The sequence below is a fragment of the Pongo pygmaeus genome, chromosome 15 (genome assembly GCF_028885625.2).
Source record: "Pongo pygmaeus isolate AG05252 chromosome 15, NHGRI_mPonPyg2-v2.0_pri, whole genome shotgun sequence".
NCBI classification, from domain to species: Eukaryota; Metazoa; Chordata; class Mammalia; order Primates; family Hominidae; genus Pongo; species Pongo pygmaeus.
Window position 1 is genome coordinate 73,834,163 of NC_072388.2, and position 19,761 is coordinate 73,853,923.

Sequence of the window (19,761 nt, forward strand, 5' to 3'; positions counted from 1 at the left end):
CAGCTCAAGGCCTGGGGATGTTGTCATAGGCAGAATCAAAGATTTTCTGATTGGCAGTTGGTTGAAAGTTATTATCTAAAGACCTGCAATCAATAGAAAGGAATGTCTGGGTTACAATAAGGGGTTGTGGAGACCAAGGTTTTATGCAGATGAAGCCTCCAGCCAGCAGGCTTCAGAGAAAATAGATTGTAAATGCTTCTCATCAGACTTAAGGAGCCTGTTTTAACAGTAATTCCAAAAGAGAGGGGAGTATAATGAGGCATGGCCCGCTCCCTCTTCCCACCATGGCCCGAACTAGCTTTTCACGTTAACTTTGGAATACCCTTGACCGAGATGAGGTCAATATAGATGGTTGGGGGGGCTTAGGATTTTTTTTTTTTTTTTTTTTTAGTTTCCATAAAGCATCATAGTCTCTTAGTGCCTCAGCTTCCTTGAGCCTGTCAAGCCATACTCTAGAATAGAGAATTTGGGGTCACCATCTTTGTGAAGCCCTTTCAAAACACCAGTAGACTTGCATTTTTTGTGAGGGCTTACATTATTTCAGTGATGGATTTGGGAGGAGTGGGGGCATCTCATTTCATTTGGATTTGATTGCCTTGTGGACCAAGATGCTCAAGGTCAATACACATGAACAGGTGAGGGTTGATGACCTAGGAGCAGTGGTCAGTGAGGGTGAGTGTACAGGGTGGGTAGCTAACCTAGACGGCAGGTAGCAGGTGTGATGGATTCCAGGCTTAAACACAGCCTTGTCTTTCCAGAGTCCCTGTCTGCTGAGCTCTTGCAGTGAGGCCATCCCACTGTGAAGGTGTGTCACAGGAGGGAAGTGGGTCCCAGAGAGTAGAACTAGAGCTCTAGTAGATAGAAAAACAAATTAGGTTGAATGAAAGGAAGAACAGGACTTGGTGTTAGAAGCTTTAATTTATCTGGTAAACCTGCAAAATAGGCATTACTTGCCTCATTTTATCGAAAGGAGGTCAGCTGTAAGAGCTGGGACCCACAGTATTCTAAACTCAGGGCCCAACAAAGTGTCAGATGTGTAGCTTTGGGTGGATGAAGCACGGAAGTTCCAGAAGTGACTTGTGCTTCATGAAGCAGTGGTTGGAAGTGGTCCAGCCTGACTTAGGGAGAGTAGCAGAAGGAACACTAACTTGCAACTCTGGCTAGGTTGTGTCCTTAACCTCTTTGAGCTTCAGTTTTCTCAGGAGCTACCGTCTGTTGCAAGGGGTCACTGTGAGGATGAAACTGGTATTCCCCCAGGCACCATGAGCCTCTTCCAAGGCTGCTTCATCCTCTTCCCCACAGAACCTGGTCCTCCCCGACCCCACCCCTTCCCCTGAGGCCCACGTGGCATGCTGCTCACCACCAGCCCTGTGTCCTACTTCCTGGCAGCCCCCAAGCTCGCTCTTGACTTCACTCTGGAGCTTCTATAGGGGAGCCTTCCAACCTGCCCCAATGAGCCATGGTCACTGCATGGAAGAAGCAAGAACACCGTAGGCCAGAGCAGGCTTTATTGGGGCTGCGTAAACCCCAGGGAGAGGCAGGACGTGGACCACAGAGAGTCATGTACAGGCTGCGCTTTCACTTGTCCTCTCTGTCTCCTGAAGAGCCCAAGGAAGTCAAGTCTCCCCACCATGAGTGACAGGAGTCTGGCCTGACAGAGGAGTTGGGCCTTCAGAGCCAGGCAGGTGGACTGTGTCGGAAGCGCCACCTGGTGGTGACTGGGATGCTGGCAGGGAGGAGCTGAGGGCAAAAGTCTAGTGGAAATTTCCCAGGTCGGTCCCACACCCCGGTGACAGGGTGAACCCTGAGAGGAGCCCCCAAACTGGGGGCGATTGTTTTTGGGGTAACCACTCACCCCAGTTTTTCAGAGACCAGAAGCAAAACATTTCTGGCTAAGAGCCATGGATAGTTGTTCCATGCGTTTTGTGGTTTCTTATCCCAAAAGGGCATGAAGTCACAGTAGGCAGTGACATGGTAAACAGCCAAGGCCTGAGAGGGAGTCCTGATGGGCACACCTTGTCTCAGCTGCTTTGGCCTGGAGGCTGAATTGCTGTCCTCTTGCACCCCTGGGGCAGGCTGCCCCCCTTCCCCCACACAGATGGGCCCACTGGGGAGGAGTACTCTTGATTCTGGTTTCAGACTTGCTCTAAGGGGCAGAGCCATGCATTCATTCCTCCCCCCATTCCTCTTATTTTCTTCCCCTCCCTTTTGCTCTCCCAAGTCTGAAATCAAGATAGGGGGCATGGTCAAGAATGGGGAGGGGGGGTCATCCTGTCCCCTACCTCATCCCTCCCCACACAACAGATGGCATCCCTGCTTCTGGGCCTCCCCAGCTGCAGGAACAGCTTCTGGTGGAAGAGGCCTACTCGCTGTGTGACTAAGAGGACTAGCCAGGACAGTCTGGTTTGGGTCCACTGAGCCAGTGGATCAGTGTCCTGAGATGAGTCTCCAGAGATGTCCTGAGTGGGGCACAACATGGCAGTGAGTGAGTCACAGAACCTCACAGTAGGGTGCAGCAGGTGGTCAACAGCTCAGCGCCAGTGCCACAGAAGGCAACCTTTAACATGGTGAGTCCGCATGCTCAACGGGTCTGTTGACTGATGGGTGGAAGGTTCAAGCTGCTTAGCAGGGCAAGCCTTGACTGCCCCCACCTCCAGCTTTTCCAGGAGCTGGCCCTTTCTGGGTGGTGGCCATAATTCTGAGGCCCCAGTGGGAGCCCAGCAGGACAGACAGTGCCCTCCATTCCTCGCCCAAAGCCCGCTGATAGAGGGCCAGCCCTGGGTTGGGTGTCAGGCAAGGAGGAGAGGCGATCCAGACCAGGCCAGCTGCTTCTGTCACTCGCTCTGCCCTCTTACCCCACCAGTTTGCTCCACTGGATGGTACTGAAAAAGGGATGGGACTTGAGTTTGCTGACACCGCCTTCTCCCATGCCCAGGCGCCGGGTAGGCTCGAACTGCAGCAGCTGCAGAGAGAGGCCCAGTCAGCTGGGCCACTCCGGCTGTGGAGGCATGGGGTGACCTCCAGGGACTCCAACCACTATGGCCTCTAGGGGGCCTGCTCCCTGGCAGCCTGGCCCACAGAACCCCCATTTTACCCTGGGGACATTGGTGGTGGTTGGCCACCAACATATAGAAATGTGTTGACCCTACTGCCCTCTGCACCCACATCAGACACTGAGCACGAAGCACATGTGGTTCAGACACAGTTCTGCGCCCCTCCCAGCACCTTCCTCAGGCTAGGCAGCTGCTTCCTCTGGCCGGGCTACACCTCACCTCAGTCAGCAGAGAGGCCGCTGGGCGACTGAGCCACTCGGGCAGCTGGAGCTGGGTGTGGGCCTGGATTCCTGAAGGGTGGCTCTGGGACAGTGCCTGGGAGGACACAGGGAAGGGCCTCTGAGGAGGCAACCCCAGGACTGTCTACACTCCAGTGGCAGCCAGGATTTTTTTTCCCCATGTCACATCCCATGAGGAGGATGACAATAATGATAGTTGCTACAGCCAGACACAGTGCCTGATGGCTAAGCAGTGCCTTTATGTTATCCACGAAAGGCAAGAAACAGGCCGAGAGAGGTAACGGGACTTGTGCTGAGTTCAGGGTTTGAACCTAGGTCTCTTGGCTCCAAGCTTGCTAGAAGCAACTATCTTGGGTTGCAATCAGGGCAGGCACTCTTGGGAACAGTGATGGATGGAACTTGTCTCCTTATTTTAAAAATCCACATGGGCTATTCATTTGGCAGCAGGCCATGGCATGCTACCATTGGGGCCAAGGCAGGGGCGTGGCAATAAAAGAAAATAGGACCTCTCCACACCCCAGAAAGGCACAGCTTTGAGGAGCAGAGGGTCTGTCTGGAGGGAAGTATGAGCTTCCAGGAACCCCCAGGAGGAAGGCCAAGAGCTCTGGGCTGGAGAGGTGGGAGAAGACAGGAAAGAGAGAGCCACTCTGGGGGAAATTGCAGCCAGGACTCTCGGGGCCCTGTGCCATGAAAAGCAGGAGGGAGCCTGGATGGACGGGTCAGCTCTGGACTTCAGTTCACGCTGCATCCATTCTGGCTATTTCCTGCTCAAATGCAGTTTGGCCTCCCCCTTGCTGCCTACATAACTAGCCTCAGTTGCGGTGCTCAGCTCATGAGGGAAGGACAGAAGGCAGAGCTATAAACTGTTCCCAAGAGTGCCTGCTCTGATTGCAACCTGCAAACACAGGTTCCCGGAGTGTTTGCAGGGGGATCTTTTGAGCTCTTGGCTGACCCAGGCTGGACAGGGCAGCTGCTTGCCTGGGTGAAAGAGCCCCTCTCTCCCATCCTCCAGCTAAGGTCTGGGGGTGACAGCCAACGAGGTCACGGGTGGGAGGAGTGAACAGTGGGCTCAGGATGATTGAAAGCCTTCCAGGGAAGAAGGGCTGTGTCACATTCTGCGCTTCCTCCAAATCTGACACCACCTGGGCCCAGGCTCTGTGGCAGAAACCTTCCCTGACCATCCCACTCTACTGTCATTCATAGAAGTTGACAGTCTCCTTAGCTATAGCCAACTAATGTGTTGGGAGTGCTAAGTGTGTCCCTGGCCTCGGGGGCAGTTGTGCTGGTAGGACAGCCAGGCAGTCTCTGCACAGACTGGCTAGATGGACTAAGCCTGGCCCATCCCACACTCAGTGGCACCCACCAGGGCACTACACCCAGCCCAGCCACTCACCATTCCCGTCAGCAGTTCATACAGTAGAGACCCAAAGCTCCACCAGTCACAGGCTTCCGTCAGCTCGGAAATCCCACCCACCTCTGTGGGAACAAGAACACAGGTGTCCCAGCCTCACCTAAGAGGGCCTCTTCCATTCTCCTTAGCCTACCCAGACACCACCCACCCCCTCTGTCATTCTCAGACTCTGGGCACAACCCACACAAAGGCACCCAGGTGCTAGGGCCCACCCTGGCCTCCCCCTTCTTGCCTGGGGCGCTGTAGAGATTGTCCACGGCCTCCCCGCAGCACTGGGGCTCCACCTCTGACCACTGGCCAAAATATGTGAGCCGGATGTGACCTCCAGTGTGTGGGAGGAAAAAGGAGGGGACAAAAATTGAGGACAGCTGATACAGGGGAGGGGGTTGCAGGGCTTCCCCCAACAGTCATGCGGTGGGAGCCAATGGCCTTGCTGGGCAGAACCTCGGCAGGGGCACAGCACCCTGAGGCCCACAGAGCCCACAGGGTACTCCCAGGAGCCTCGGCCAACAGACCCCAGCCTAGGCCCACTGAAAGGCTGGCTGGGGCCAGGGAGGAGCAGACAACCTTGGAGGTCCCCTTGACTTTGGGGATCTCTCGTCCTCTGCCTGGAGGCTTTGGGGGCCGCCCCCCTGAGGGGTGAGGAGGGCACCTACCTGCCTGGTCCAGGAGTAGGTTCCCGGGGTGGAGGTCCCGGCACAGCACCCCCTGCTCGTGCAGCGCCTCCAGCGCTACCAGCGTCTCTGCCGCCCACTGCTTCACCTGCTCCTCTCTTACACTCCAGGTGGCCCTGCCACAGCCCCGGCCAGCCCCATCTGCTGACAGGCAGCTCTGATCCATGCCTCGGCCACAGCCCCCTAGCACCGGGCCGGCCCCCTCAGGAACCCAAGTGAGCCCCCGAGGGGGCCCAGCATCTGAGTTCTGGCCAGCCCGCCTAGCTTGAAGGTGCAGGTGGCCACCTGGGGCCTTTGGAAGGTCCGAGGAGCCAGAGGTGCTGGTCCTGGCTGTGGGTTCACCTTCAGCCTCCCTCTGGGGCCTGGTGGATGGGGCCTCCCCAGCTAGGGGAAGGCTCGGAGAAGTCCTAGGAGGCTCCAGGGCGATTCTGTCCTGGCCAGGGGCATGGCCTGAGGGGAGCCTCGCTGGGGTCAGGAGGTTGAGGTGGGGGTTGAGCTGAGCCTTCATCCTCTCCTGGGTAGAGCCAGAGCTGAGCCCAGAATGTCGGGGGTGCGCCTGGGAGAGCAGGTGGGACCAGAGAGTGCCTCCTGGGCCATGTAGAGGGAGTGGTGAGCATGGGGACAGGGAGAAAAAGAGTATGGATGCCAGGGCCCGCTCCCACTCCTGCCTCCCCTCTGTCTTGGGCACAGACTTTCGGCCTCTGGCCTAGTTCAGTCCCTCACCTCTGCTCCCTCCCACCCCTCAGCTTAGAATGCCCTCTGCCCTCTTCTTGACCCACCTAAAGTGGGCCCAGCCTTACAAACTGGCACACCACCGATAGATGTCCAGCACTATCAGTGTCCGTGGTTTGGGTGGTGGGTTCGCTAGTGTGAACACTGTTTTTAGGGAGACTGATATAAAGAAATTTAAAGAAAAATCAGGCACACACTTATGATGACTATGTGTCATAACCCCAGATGTGCACCTCACTTTAAAAAGTCATCAATACAATCATCAGTATCTGCTACGTGGCCCAGTTCCTGTCCTCATAACTTCAGTCACCACCACCCTGTCTGGCCACTCCCAAGGGATTAGCACAACCCGGAAAAATGAAAAGAGCCAACGCTGGAGGAAACAGCGACAGAGGAGACAGCTGTGATTCTCACACCCACTCACGATGTGGACATCCTCCCAGGATGTCCCCTGCCCCCTTGGTACCACACAGGAGCCCACAACAGCCTGACTGGCCTCCAGAAAGGCCGGGTCCCCTGGTCTGTGCTGTACATCTGGTGCAAGCTCCGCCCCTCCCCAGGGCTCAGGTGTTTTTTTTTTTTTTTTTTTTTTGAGGCGGAGTCTTGCTCTGCTGCCCAGGCTGGAGTGCAGCGGCGTGATCTTGGCTCACTGCAACCTCCACCTCCCGGGTTCAAGCCATTCTCCTGCCTCCACCTCCCAAGTAGCTGGGATTACAGGCACATGCAAGCACACCTGGCTAGTTTTTGTATTTTTAGTAGAGACAGGGTTTCACCATGTTGGCCGGGCTGGTCTTGAACTCCTGACCTCAGTTGATCCGCCTGCCTCGGCCTCCCAAAGTGCTGGGATTACAGGCGTGAGCCACCACGCCCTGCCAGGGCTCTGAATTTTAAGGGTTGACGACATACCCCAAAGGCCTGGGGAGCTGACAGGGGCCCCCAGGCCCGCTCACCTTGCACATGCTCCAGGTGCAGGAAGATGGAGTCCTCGCTCATAAAGTACCTGAGCAGCTTCGTCATGTAGGGGACTCCATGTGGGATGATGGTCAGCCGCTCCCTGCTTACCATGTGGCACCTGGGTAGGCTCTGGGAGGGGCAGGGCAGGCAGATCAGCCGGGGACAGGCCAGATACTGCTGCTGTTAGGGGACCTCCTAGCCCTGGCTTCAGGGGCACTCTAATGAGGGTGCAGCAACTGCCTCCCTCAGTTCCTGACCTGTCCTTACCCCCCACTGCCCCTGTAGAATCTGGGTCCTCCACCCTCTAGCCAAAGAGGGGGCAGTGTGTGTGCATATGTGTTTGTGTGTGTGTGTGTGTATGTGTGTGTGCGCATGCATGTGTGTCCATCTGGAAAGCGGGGCATGTTCAGGCAGAACAAGCAGCTTTTGTGGGAGGGAGTGCAGGCTTCAAATGCAGGTTCTGGGTAGGAGTTTCCAAGAGCCCTGAGAAAGATCCAAGGGGAATGCAGAGTGGCAGGGGCAGGGTGGCACCTGCCTTCACCACGAAGGTCCCTCCAGTTGCCGGGTCCTGGACCAGCTGCACCTGCCAAAGTCCAAGAGGCACTGGTTAAGGCATGTACTAGCTCCTGGGGCTCCGTGACCCCAGCCTGACCCCCTCCCAGGTTCCTCTACTGAGGCTAGCTCACTCCAGTGGCAGGGCAGGGAGGGTGGGCTTTGGTGGCACTCCTGAAGTGGACATCGATCCTATCCTGCTCACCCACCCCTGCTAGACCTGTGGTCTCAGATGCTGCCTCCTCCAGGAAGCCTTCCCAGGATTACAGGGGCTGGGGTCCCTAATCTGTCTCCAATGCTTAGTTCACCCTTAGGAGAGCCTCTTCACACTGTCTAATCTGTCTCCCACTGGACTGTGAGCTCTGTATTCCTGGAGCCCTGCACAGTGCAGGGATGTAGTAGGTGCTGGACACACGGACTGTGAGCAGCCCGGGCCTTGGCTCACTGTGTGCGTGGTGGGCATGCGAGCAGAATGCCCTGCTCTCTCCCTGCCCATGCTGGGCCAGGCCTCACGCCGCCTGATGGGAGGGCTGAGAAGCCCTGTTCCACCTGGACCCCAGAGATCAACTGAGAAGCCCTGTTCCACCTGGACCCCAGAGATCAACTGAGAAGCCCTGTTCCTGGACCCCAGAGATCAACTGAGAAGCCCTGTTCCACCTGGACCCCCAGAGATCAACCCGTCACCCAAGGCCTTGGCCAGAGCCCCACCATCCTGCAGGGTCTGAGGTGTCATGGCTGGAAGGGATCTCAGAGCCAATCACTTCCTCTGATCTCTTGTTTTACAATTGAGGAAGCCACAGCTCTGAGGTGACTCCAGGTCTCCCAGCGCAGCCATGTTGTATGGGCTTGGCACGCTGCGTTCAGGCCTTTTTCCCACTCCGCTCCACCCCCTTCATTTACACAAACCCTACGGCACAAGTTTATCTATGTGAAAAACCTGCACATGTACTCCTGACTGCAAATAAAAATTAAAAATAAGTAAGTAAAGTCCGCTCGAGAGGCCATCTTTGGAGAGCAGCCTCTCCTTCTTGTGTGGGTTTCCATTAGAGGCAGACGCTGTCAATCGCAAAGTCAGGGCCATGTTTGGAGTTGGGCCCCTGACTCATCTGCGTGGTGGGCAGGGGCGGGCCCCAACAGTAGGAGCGGGCACATGGGTATGTCGAGGGCGGGAAGGCAGAGGATTCAGCCCAGGTGAGGGCGTGTGGAGGCAAGGCCAGCACCCTGGGGTTGTGACTCCTTGGCTGTTGGCCTGCCCTGCGGACATTCCCCAGGGAGGCCATGGCCAGCCATGGTCGGCGGTGGGAACTGGGCCCTGAGGCCAGGCTGCTGGGCAGTGAGGAAGGCCACAGCTTGGGATCAGGGTAGGGGAAGGGGCACTGGGCTTCGATCTTGGGCAAATTGAATTGATTTTCTCATCTACCAACCAGGAATTCCAAATGCCTACCTTCCTACATCTCTGGATTGTTGAAGCCATACAGAAAGCCCTTGGTGAGGGCCAGGTGTGGTGGTTCATGCCTGTAATCCCTGTAATTTGGGAGGCCAAGGCGGGTGGATCACCTGAGGTCAGGATTTCAAGACCAGCCTGGCCAACGTGGTGAAACCTCGTCTCTACTAAAAATACAAAAATTAGCTGGGCATAGTGGTGCCCGCCTGTAATCCAAGCTATCTGGGAAGCTGAAGTAGGAGAATCACTTGAGCTCAGGAGGCAGAGTTGCAGTGAGCCTAGATCAAGCCACTGCACTCTAGTCTGGACAACAGAGACAGACTCCATCTCAAAAACAAAACAAAACAAAACAACAAAAAACAAAAAACCAAGAAAGCCCTTGGTGAGTAGAAAGGCTGTGAGAATGTCAGTGATCACATCTGCCAAGTCACATGGCCTCTCTGAACCTTGCTCTTTTTAAGTACAAAACGGGGTCATAGCAGCACTTCCTTCAGGGGGTCCTGAAGAGGATTCTGTTAAAGCAGGCAATTCAGGCAGAGCAGCAGCCTGCACCTGCTGCAGAACACACCCTTGATAACCTGTCGTGATTATTACCAGTGTCATCCGAGGGGAAGCCCACCCTGGCTATAAAGTGGTTACTCTGTGCTAAGCACTTTACATAGGTTGTTTAATTTCATCCCCACAATCCTGCCAAAATTCAGGCCTGAGCCTCAGAGAGGTTATGTGGCCTACTGTCCCAGTGCTAAAAAGTGGTCAAGTCAGGACTTGAACCCAGACAGGCTGATCCCGGAGCCCTGCAGACTTTACTGGAACTGGGGGCACAACCAGGTGACCTTGGCAATGGCCTTCCCTCCTGAGCCTGTTTCTCCATCATCAGTGAAAGGAAGGCAGTGGACTAGATGAGAGCGCCCAGGACCCTTTTCTCAGCAGGAGCGAGGTGTCCTCTCCGACCACCAGAGGTCTCTCCTCCAACAGCCAGAGACCGAGTCCAGCCTGGGCTTGGCTCCCTGACCAAACTTGTGCAATGTTTGAAAAAGCAAGGAAGAAAACTCTGGAGTCATTTAGGAGAACAGAGTTTCCCACAAATCCTGACACCCCAGATAATTCCCCACTGTCCCTCGCCAAGTGGGATTCCCCACCACCTTGTCCTGGGCAAGGGCCTCTAACTGACAGAGTCCAAAAACACCAGCGAAGGAGGGAAGGCTGAGGAAGCCAGAAATAAACCTTGATCCATACACTGAAAGATTTCTGTTAAAAACATATTAAAACCAACCTCAGTATTCAGAAATAATTAGACTAAAACATTAACAGTGATTATCTTGGAGTTCGGTAGGATTCAGGGGATTTTCTTTTTCTTCTCCTTTTTCTTTCATTATATTTCAAAAGGGCAGCAAAGCAGCAGGCATTTTCCCATTCATCTAACCAAACAAGAAACTCCTTTTACTCAGTGGTTTGGAGGATGGAGGACTGTCTAGTGCCTTGACTTCTTTGTTTATTACTTTTTTTTTTGAGACGGAGTTTCACTGTTGTTGCCCAGGCTGGAGTGCAATGGCGTGACCTCAGCTCATTGCAATCTCTGCCTCCCAAGTTCAAGCGATTCTCCTGCCTCAGCCTCCCAAGTAGTTGGGATTCCAGGCATGCGCCACCACACCCAGCTAATTTTGTATTTTCAGTAGAGACGGGGTTTCACCATGTTGGTGAAGCTGGTCTCAAACTCCTGACCTCAGGTGATCCACCCACCTTAGCTCCCCAAAGTGTTGGGATTACGGGTGTGAGCCACTGCGCCCAGCCCCGTTGACTTCTTTGAACCTCAGTTTAATTCTCTGTAGGACAAGTATTAAAATGCAGCACTGTCCAATTGAACTTCTTATCATGATGGCAGGATTATATGTCTGCACTGTCCAATATGGAAGCCAGTAGCCACATGGGGCCATTGAGCACTTGAAATGTGACTGGTGCAACTGAGACACAGATGACTTCATTTTAATGAATATGAATGCACAGAGGCTTATGCGCCTAGTGACTACTGTGTTGAACAGCACCATATAAGGCTTCGTTCCCCCATGGTGACTGGGACGATTTAATGCCACAGCTCTGTAAATGAGAAGGTTCCATACAACTGTCGGGTGAGCCTTCCATTTGGGAAGATGGAAGGCAGTTCTGAGTGCTTTCTCTCACCTTTTAAAAAAGAGCAATTGTTTTAAATAAAGAGACCCACTGAATTCTTGGGACAGAGGGACAATTAAAGCTTTGGTGAAACACGGTAAACCTTTTCTTTAAAGATGCACAAAGTATCAAAATCCCAGGAGCAATCTCCCATGGAACAAACAAGCCTAAAGGTTTCAAACAAGTTCTTAAACTCAAAGGCCCACAGGGGCCAGGCATGTGAGCAAATAGGCAGGGTGGAGGCGCAGAAGGGAGGGCTGGTGCCCCGTCTAAAGCAGGCATCTCCTCCTCTGCTCCCTGCTGCCACAGGGGAATGGGAGCCCAGCGTTTCCAGATCTGATTTTTTCAAGAGAAGCAGGAAATCTGGACTTTTATAAGAATCTGCACATTTTTAAATGTTGGTAACAACTAAAAAAAACCAAAAAACAAACAACAAAAAAAACACCCCTGTGTTTAAGCCAAATAAAAGAAGAAGTGACTTGGATGACCTTTTTCTTCCTCCACCCTGTCTCAGAGCCTGGCTCCTGCAAGAGGCTCAGCAAATAGCCGGTGATGTCGCCCTGGCTCCCAGGCTCTGAGGCCAGGCCCTCGGGTATTCTGGCTGCTCACCAAGTCACGACCCACCCACCTCACTGCTCCCTGCCACCATCTCTTCAGCCCTTAGTTACCCTAACAGCCGGACATGTTAGGGGTCACTCAAGCATCATCCCGAGCAAGCCCTTTGCTTCCTCCCTGGGCCTGAGGGTTGCTGCTGGCTGGCACTACCCACTTGCCTGGATCTGTGTGGGCAGAGCTGTGGAATGGAACAAGGGTGACAGTATATCCAAGTCTGGCTGCAGGCACCCAGGCCCAGGGGCAGTAACATCTTTCCTAATTTGGGGAAAGTGATGCTCCTGGCTTGGGCATGACACAGGGAAAGGAAGTAGGATCTCAGGAGGGAGGTGAAGTCCTTGAGTACCCAAGACAGGATAAAGAAGAGAAAAAAAAAGAAGGGCAGTCCTGAAATAGAATGGGGCGGGCCAGTGGCTCATGCCTGTCATCCCAAGCGCTTTGGGAGGCCTAAACGGAGGTGGAGGATCACCTGAGGCAAGGAGTTTGAGACCAGCCTGGGCAACACAGCGAGATCTCTCTACAAAAAATAGAAGAAATTAGCAGGGCTTGAGACTGTGGTCCCAGCTACTCAGGAGGCTAAGGTGGGAGGATTGCTTGAGCCTGGCAGGTCGAGGCTGCAGTGAGCTGAGATCACGCCACTGCACTCCAGCCTGATCTACAGAGTGAGACCCTATGTCAAGGAAAAAAAAAAAAAAAAAAAAAAAGAATGGTTGGGCTTGGCCTTAATTTGTGCTTTCCATCTGCAGGGGCCTCTAAACACTGGATTCCTAAACCACTTTCCTGAGGCTAAACAAGTTTGGGGAATTCTGTGTCCCAGTGTACATCTGCATCTAAAAACTCTAAGAACTCCTATCATTAAAAAACAAAGCAGTATAACTTTAACTCACTGTTTTCCTATCACACTCAGCTCAGAACCCCTCTCGCCATAACACCTATGGTTCAGCGGGATCTTACCGGAAGGCACGGTGTCAGTCACCTCCTGGCCGGTCCCTGGGAACGGCTGTGCTCAGCCAAGGTTGGGTCGTGGCCACTGACACTCGAGCAGTGGGGAGGGGACCATGGCAGATGGAAGCTGGCAGGGCGTGCACTGACAGTCTGGGACCTGCCCCAGGGACCCAGGAGAAGCAGCTGGAGTAAGGACCGGGAGCAGGAGCCTGCGCACCTTCCAGCTCACTCCTGTCACTTGTATTTAGAGCCATCAAGCATGTACTCAGTGTCATAGCATGTGCCAGGTCTTTCCCCAAAATTGTTTTATTTTACCTCCCAGATCACCCCATAGGGGGAGAATTCTCATCTCACTTTCCAGAGGAAGAAACCACAGCTCAGAGAGCAGGGGGCTTGCCCGTGGCCACCCGGGGTGGTGCCCAGCGCGGGGCCTTCCCGCAGGCAGCATGTCATCCTCTTGCTCGTGGGAAGTACAGGACTGTCTCCTTTTCTCTGTGGGCCCCCAGATCTACCAAAATCACCCAGTGAGTATGTTAAATAACAGATTCTTGGGCATCTGTATTTTTAGGAAGCTCTCCATTTAGCCAGCTTGGTAAAGAACTTCTTGGGTGACTATTCCAGGGTTTGGGGGAAGAGGGGAACCTCATACTGGCTGGACTCTTATTTGACCTCATTGTCTGTCCTTCTAATCAGAAGCACTCCAACAACGAGTGCCCCGAGTAAGGGTTGGGACGTCGCCTCCCATCTTCTTGTCTGCCCTGAATAAGGCAAAGCATGCGAGATGGCATTGAGACAGGGTAAAGTTACAGTTAGGTCAGGAGAGGAAAAAAAGGGTAGACTTGCCAAGGCCCTGGGCAAGGACGGGCCAGCACGGGCCCTCTCTGGACAGGTTTCTGGAGTTCAGCACGTCCCAGCCGCAGGAAGTCCCCAGCTGTGCTCGGTAGAGCATCTTGGCTGCAGCCCTGGGGTTCAGGGTGAGTGTGGTGGGGGTGCTGTGGGAAGCGAGAAGTGGGAGTGAGCAGGGCCTCGAGGGCTGGCAGGGTGCCCTGGGCATAGCTCCTCGCTCCTCCTGCAGTTTCTGTCCCAACTCTCCCAAGGAGCAGGTTTTCTGGATCTGAGCTGCAGGGCTGTGGAAAGGGCCTGTCTGCCTCTTCTTTTTATATTTTATTTTATTTTAGTTTTATATTTTATTTTATTTGAGATGGGGTCTTGCTATGTTGCCCTGGCTGGCCTCTAACTCCTGGGCTCAAGCAGTCCTCTTGCCTTGGCCTGGTGCTTGGCCCAAAGTGCTGGGATTCCAGGTGTGAGCCACTGTGCCTGGCCAATCAGCCTCTTCTCGTTCCCTATATTTTCCTCTCCAGGACCCAGGACCAGAGTCATGCGTGTCAGGGATGGGGGAGAGATGGGAACTGCTGGACACAACTGCACTCGCACTCCCCACTGACCCCTGCCCACCTCCTCTGGAGGAGTGGGGGCTACTGCTATAGACCTGCTTTCAGCACATCACGTCTCTTTCCCCACTGCCACCCCATATTGCATACCCTGTCTCCCTCCTGCAAGGCGAGTGTCCACTCACTCACCTTCTCGATGACCCCGACCACCCGGCAGCCCCTCAGCTGCTCCACGGCAGAGCTCAGCGTGCGAATGGGCCGGAGCCTCAGGCTGCTGAAACCCTGCAGAGGAGGGAGACAGGCCACACACAGCCTCAGGGCTGAGCCCTCCTTGGCCATGGCCTTGTCACCAGGCATCAGGCAGGGGCTTCTGGATGCAAGGAGAGCAGTCGGGAGGGCAGGGGTATAGGCAGGCCCCACCCCACCGTGGCAGGCTGGGTGGAAAAGCTGGCCTTGACTGACAGGCACCCACACTGGTCCAGAGTGGTCAGGCCGACCTCTCTGCTGAGCCCGTCCAAGACCCATGAAGTTCTCTGGGCTTCAGAAGCCCCCTCTCAAAAGCCCCATCTAGGCCAGGTGCAGTGGCTCACACCTGTAATCCCAACACTTTGGGAGGCTGAGGCGGGCAGATCACTTGAGGTCAGGAGTTTGAGATCAGCCTGGCCAACATGGTGAAACCCTATCTCTACTAAAATACAAAAATTAGCCGGGCATGGTGGCGCCTGCCTATAATCCCAGCTACTTGGGAGGCTGAGGCAGGAGAATCGCTTGAACCCGGGAGGTGAAGGTTGCAGTGAGCCAAGATCACGCCACTGCACTCCAGCCTGGGTGACAAAGCGAGACTCCATCTCAAAAGATGCAGATGCTCCCAAGGTGGGGATAGGGAAGTAACCTGGGAAGCTGTGAGTCTCAGGGAACGTGCCTTGAAGACCAAGCACCTACTTTGGGGAAAGGCAGCCATACAGGATGCAGTGAGCCAAGGAGGGCTGTGTGAGTGCGCGCGTCCGTGGGGTAAGAAGCGAGCGTGCATTTTCCACCCTCACTGAACACTTACTTGTTTGGAGAAAGCCATGCGGGGAGAGTGTGTGTGCAGATACATGCACAGATATGTGTGTGTGTACACGTGGGTGTCGGGGTCTGCTCCAAATTGCATGCCAGTTCACAACACAGACAGAATCAGGAGGCTCTGAGTGTGGACACACATAAGCATGTAAATTGAACGGTGTGCAAGGCTGGCAGATGTATATGTGCACACATGGCAAGTGCTCTGTGAGGGAGGCAGACAACTGGAGATGACTCAGTGAGTTGTTTGAAAATGAATGAACCATGAGGCGTGGAAGAGAGAGGAAGCCAGGAGGAAAAGAAGATGGGCCGCCCTGGCACACTCCAGCCCAACTAATGACTTCCACTGCCGGCCTCTGCCCTGTAGCCCAGGGCAGGCCTGTGGGTGTCGGGGCCTCCGCAGTCTCCCCTCAGAGCCCTCCTCCTGCTCAGGCTTTTGGGTGGGGGGGTCTCCTCACCGTGCTGGGGCTGGCTCCACTGCTCAGTGGCCGCTGCAGGTGGCAGTTGAAGATCTCCTCTGCCCGCCGCAGATATTTGGTAATTTTCAGCTTCACAGCCTCACGTCGCTCCTTGTTGGGGTCAACTGTGGGGGACAAGAGTCACCAGGGTCCCCAGCCACGGCCTCGGAGGGCTGGAGTTCCAGCTCCCATTGCCTGCCCTCTGCCCTCCCAAGGAGGGAGCTCCTGTTTCTAAGGCTGGTTCGGCAGATTCTGCCCCCAGATTGCTTCGTGAGCCCCTCCTCTGGGGTGGGGGACCAGCCAGGAAGGAGAAAGGGAGCTGGCAGGAGGAGGTTAGGAACCAGGGTCACTCCTCAGCAGATAGCACTTCACCATTAGCACCCACTGCCTTGCTGGCGGCTGTCACACCCTGGGAAGGGACAGGGTGGGGATTTCCCCATCCATTTTTTCAGAGGAGGAGACAGAAGATTCCTGAGAGCATTGCTTCTTCCATCTCTGATGCCCAGTGTGAAGAAGGCTAGGGTGGGGACCAGGATCGGGGGATAAAGGAATTTGCTGGACAGACTGGAAGCCCAGGCTTGAGGGGTCTCTTCAGCCAGAGGGCAGGAAGGGCCCAGTGCCCACCTCAAGGCCTGGCCACCAGGGCCCACAGGCATCTCAAACTGGCCTCAGCACCAGCCTCTCCCCTGACATGGAAGTTCCTCACACTGCCCTGGAGGGACCTCCCCTCTCACCTCTAGGCCTTGACTGTTCTCTCTGGAACTCTAGTCAGTCCTTCAGCTGGATAACGCACCTACCATTCTCCAGTGCTCAGATTAGAGATCTAACATCTAGAAAACGCTCTAGGCCAGCCCAGTCTGACCTCCATTTCCCTCTTTCCTCTCTTCACTTCCCCCCAGTCCTCTTCCTACCTGAGACTATAATAGTCCAAATCAACTCATCAGTCTCCCCCCACTAGAATGCAAACTCCCAGAGGGCAGGAGCCCAGCCCAGCTCCCGGGACAGTCAGGTGTAGTGGGCCAAGTACACAGCCTGTGAAGTCAAACCCCAGCTCTGCCATTTGATAGCTGCGGAGCCTTGAGCAAGCTACTGAACTGCCCCATGCCTCAGCTTCCTCATCTGGAACATGAGAATTTAAAAAATGGTTCCTGTGTACTTGGAACGACATACAACAACATATATTAGTAATTTCTATTACTGTGACGCTCAAATGAATGAATCTACATGAAGCCCTTAGAATAGTGCCTGGTATGTAGAAACTGCTTAATAAGTGCCAGCTATCATTGTCCTTTATGGAGGCCCTGCAGGCCAGCATAGTGCCCTGCTCACTCAGTACAAATGGACAGGGGACAAGACAGATGGGTGACAGGAGGAGCCCTGCACTGGCCCTTCCGCACCCGCCCCAGCCCTGCCCAGCCCTGGTCCCCACCGTGTATGCCACGGAGCAGCACATCCACGCCATTCTGATAGTGGTTGAAGGCCGCCTCATAGTCCTCACTAACATCGCGCTCCAGGGCCAGCCGGATCTGCGTGGCCGCATCCACCAGATAGTCACGTTTTGTCATGTCAGGCACTCCCAGAGCCACCCTGTTGCGAATCTGCTCCAGGTACACGCAAGCCTGGGACCGTGCTCGTGAGCAAGGCTCAGGCTCCAGGCCGGGGCTGGGCAGGCACTCACAGGCCACCAGGCTCATGGCTGCCCTGCAGCTGGGACCTGGAATGGGCAAATACATTAGGGAGGACCTAGCTGGGAGCAACACCCCTATCCGTACCCCAGTTTCCTCCACTGAATGTCAGGGAGACTAATATTCACCTCCAAAGACTGAAAGGGTCAGAGCTAAAGTGGGTAAGGTCTTTTCATGGATCCAGGTCCTTCCTAAGTGGTGGTAATGATAGAATCATAACCAGCTCGGGATTCTGTTTTCTTCTTTTTTTGAGTCAGAGTCTCGCTCTGTCACCCAGGCTGGATTGCAGTGGTGCGACCTCAGCTCACTGCAACCTCCACTTCCTGGGTTCGAGCAATTCTCCTACCTCAGCATCCCAAGTAGCTGGGATTACAGGCACTTGCCTACCACACCTGGCTATTTTTTGTATTTTTAGTAGAGACAGGGTTTTACCATGTTGGCCAGGCTGGTCTTGAACTCCTGACCTCAAGTGATCCGCCTGCCTCGGCCTCCCACAGTGCTGGGATTACAAGCGTGAGCCACCGCGCAGGCCTGGGGCTCTGTTTTCCTTTCCAATCAAATTCAGTTCAGCAAACATTTCTGGAGCATCTGGTACTGTGTTGAGCTCTGGAGAGAGCTGAGGATATCTGTGATCCACAGCCACCTTCACAGGGCCTCCATGGAGCAAGCTTGGTATCCAGTACCATTCAGCACATGGAGGCCACACACGCTGGGCTCAAATGCTGTTCCTCATGCTGTTCCCTCCACTCTGCCTGTTGTCCCCTCCCTGCTCCTCCTGTGGGAATCTCATTTACCCTTTGGGGTTTAGCACTTCTCCGTGGACCGGATGGATTGCCCCTGCTGTGTTTTGTTCCCTTGGTCCTGAGGTCAGTGTGGTCACCGAGTAAGGACCCCTCCTGGAGCCAGCAGAGAGCTGAGCACAGAGGTGGGCTGTAAGACCTGTTGGCAGACGGAATGACTGAGTGGCAGACTCGGTGCCACGCTGGATGGGGGTAGAAGAGGGCAGGGTGACCTGGCCCCAGGGAGGGTCGCTCTGTCCTCCTGGCTTTACTTTTGAGAAGGTCATGTGGCCTCCAAGGACCTGACAGCAGCTTCTTCCTGAGCAATGTGTGACCCAGGCGGCCAAAGGGATGAGAGCCGTGGCTGCGGGAAGGGAAGGGGCTCAGAGAGGCCCGCAGAGCTGCCCCGCCTTTGCTCTCCCAGGTCCCAGTGGGAACCGGCAAGGCCCGGAACTTCCAACCCCAGGTAATTTGGAGAGAGAGAGGAGAGAGCAGGATGGGCGGTGGGGCGGGGAGGGAGACCCACAGCCTCAGCCGGCGGGGAGCTGAATCCGGGCCAGGATGCGGCCAGGAGGCGGAGGGAGGCCGCACCATCCCTGCTCGGCCAAGCCCAGGGGAACTTGAGGCTCTGAGGCCTTGCTCTAGGGGGTGCCTGGGTGGGACTGGCTTCAGGGGCCACCCCGCCGGGCAGGGTCCTGCCGGGCAGAGCCGCCGGCCCCGCCTGGACACAGAAAGCGGCGCGTGCAGCCCGCGGGGCCCCAGCCGCAAGGTGCACGGTCCCAGGGTGGAGGGACGGCCGACGGGGCCCCTCGCCTGGGAGTGTGGAGAAGGGACCGGACAAAACACCGTACCTGCCCAAGCTGGGAGCGGGGTCCGCGGGCCAAGGCTCCCCATCACGTACCGGCCCTTCACGCCAGAGCGAGCCGCGGGCCGCTGCTTTCCGGCATCCAGCGTGCGTGGCCAGCCGGTGCAGCGCGGCCATTGGCTGCGGATGAGCTCATACTTGAGCCTTAGAATAAACCACCAATCACCGCCCGGCTCGGCTCCTGCTGGCCTTAAAGCCGCAAGGTCTGCACGGCGGGGCTGTGAGGGGAGGGGGGCGGCTTAGAGAGGGGAGGGTGGGATGGGGTGTGGAGTGGGTGGGGAGAGCAGGTCTAGAATCATCCAGGGATGCGGAAGGGGCTGCTTCAGAAATCTAGACCGTGCCACTTCTAGGACTTTTCTCATTCATTGCTTCATTCATTTATTCAACGATTCAGTGCTATGTATTGAGAGTCTCCCATACATGAGGAGCTGGATGTTGAGATACAGCCGTGAACTAGACAGCGCTGTTTACATCCGCATGGGGCTTACAGTCTAGTGAGGGCTACCGAGAGTAAAGAACCCAGCAATAGAAGGCTTTTGATGTCGGAACCGAGCTTAAAATTCAAGACACAGGCCGGGTGCCGTGGCTCATGCCTGTAACTCTGCACTATAGAAGGCCGAGGCGGGAGGATCATTTGAACCCAGGAGTTCAAGACCAGCCTGGGCAACATAGGTAGACCCAATCTCTATAAAAATTACAAAATTTAGCCGGGCATGGTGGCGTGTGCATGTGGTCCCAG

The 19,761-nt window shown here is 55.2% G+C and overlaps 1 protein-coding gene across 9 annotated transcripts; it reads right to left on the reverse strand.

Annotated features, from left to right (window-relative positions):
* Positions 1-1,491: 1,491 nt before the first annotated feature.
* Positions 1,492-19,109, reverse strand: RPS6KL1 (ribosomal protein S6 kinase like 1). Of its 9 annotated transcripts, XM_063651868.1 has the most exons (11): positions 19,009-19,108; positions 17,123-17,407; positions 15,694-15,818; positions 14,363-14,455; positions 7,599-7,646; positions 7,060-7,192; positions 5,360-5,965; positions 4,936-5,025; positions 4,686-4,768; positions 3,273-3,368; positions 1,492-2,962 (listed from the first exon to the last, which is right to left on the reverse strand). In XM_063651868.1, the coding sequence occupies exons 1-11, from the start codon at positions 19,049-19,051 to the stop codon at positions 2,852-2,854; spliced, it is 1,713 nt and encodes a 570-aa protein (XP_063507938.1). In that variant the 5' UTR covers positions 19,052-19,108; the 3' UTR covers positions 1,492-2,851. The 9 variants fall into 9 exon arrangements, with proteins under 9 accessions (XP_063507938.1, XP_063507941.1, XP_063507940.1 ...); XM_063651871.1 differs by lacking the exon at positions 14,363-14,455; XM_063651870.1 differs by lacking the exon at positions 4,936-5,025.
* Positions 19,110-19,761: the final 652 nt, after the last annotated feature.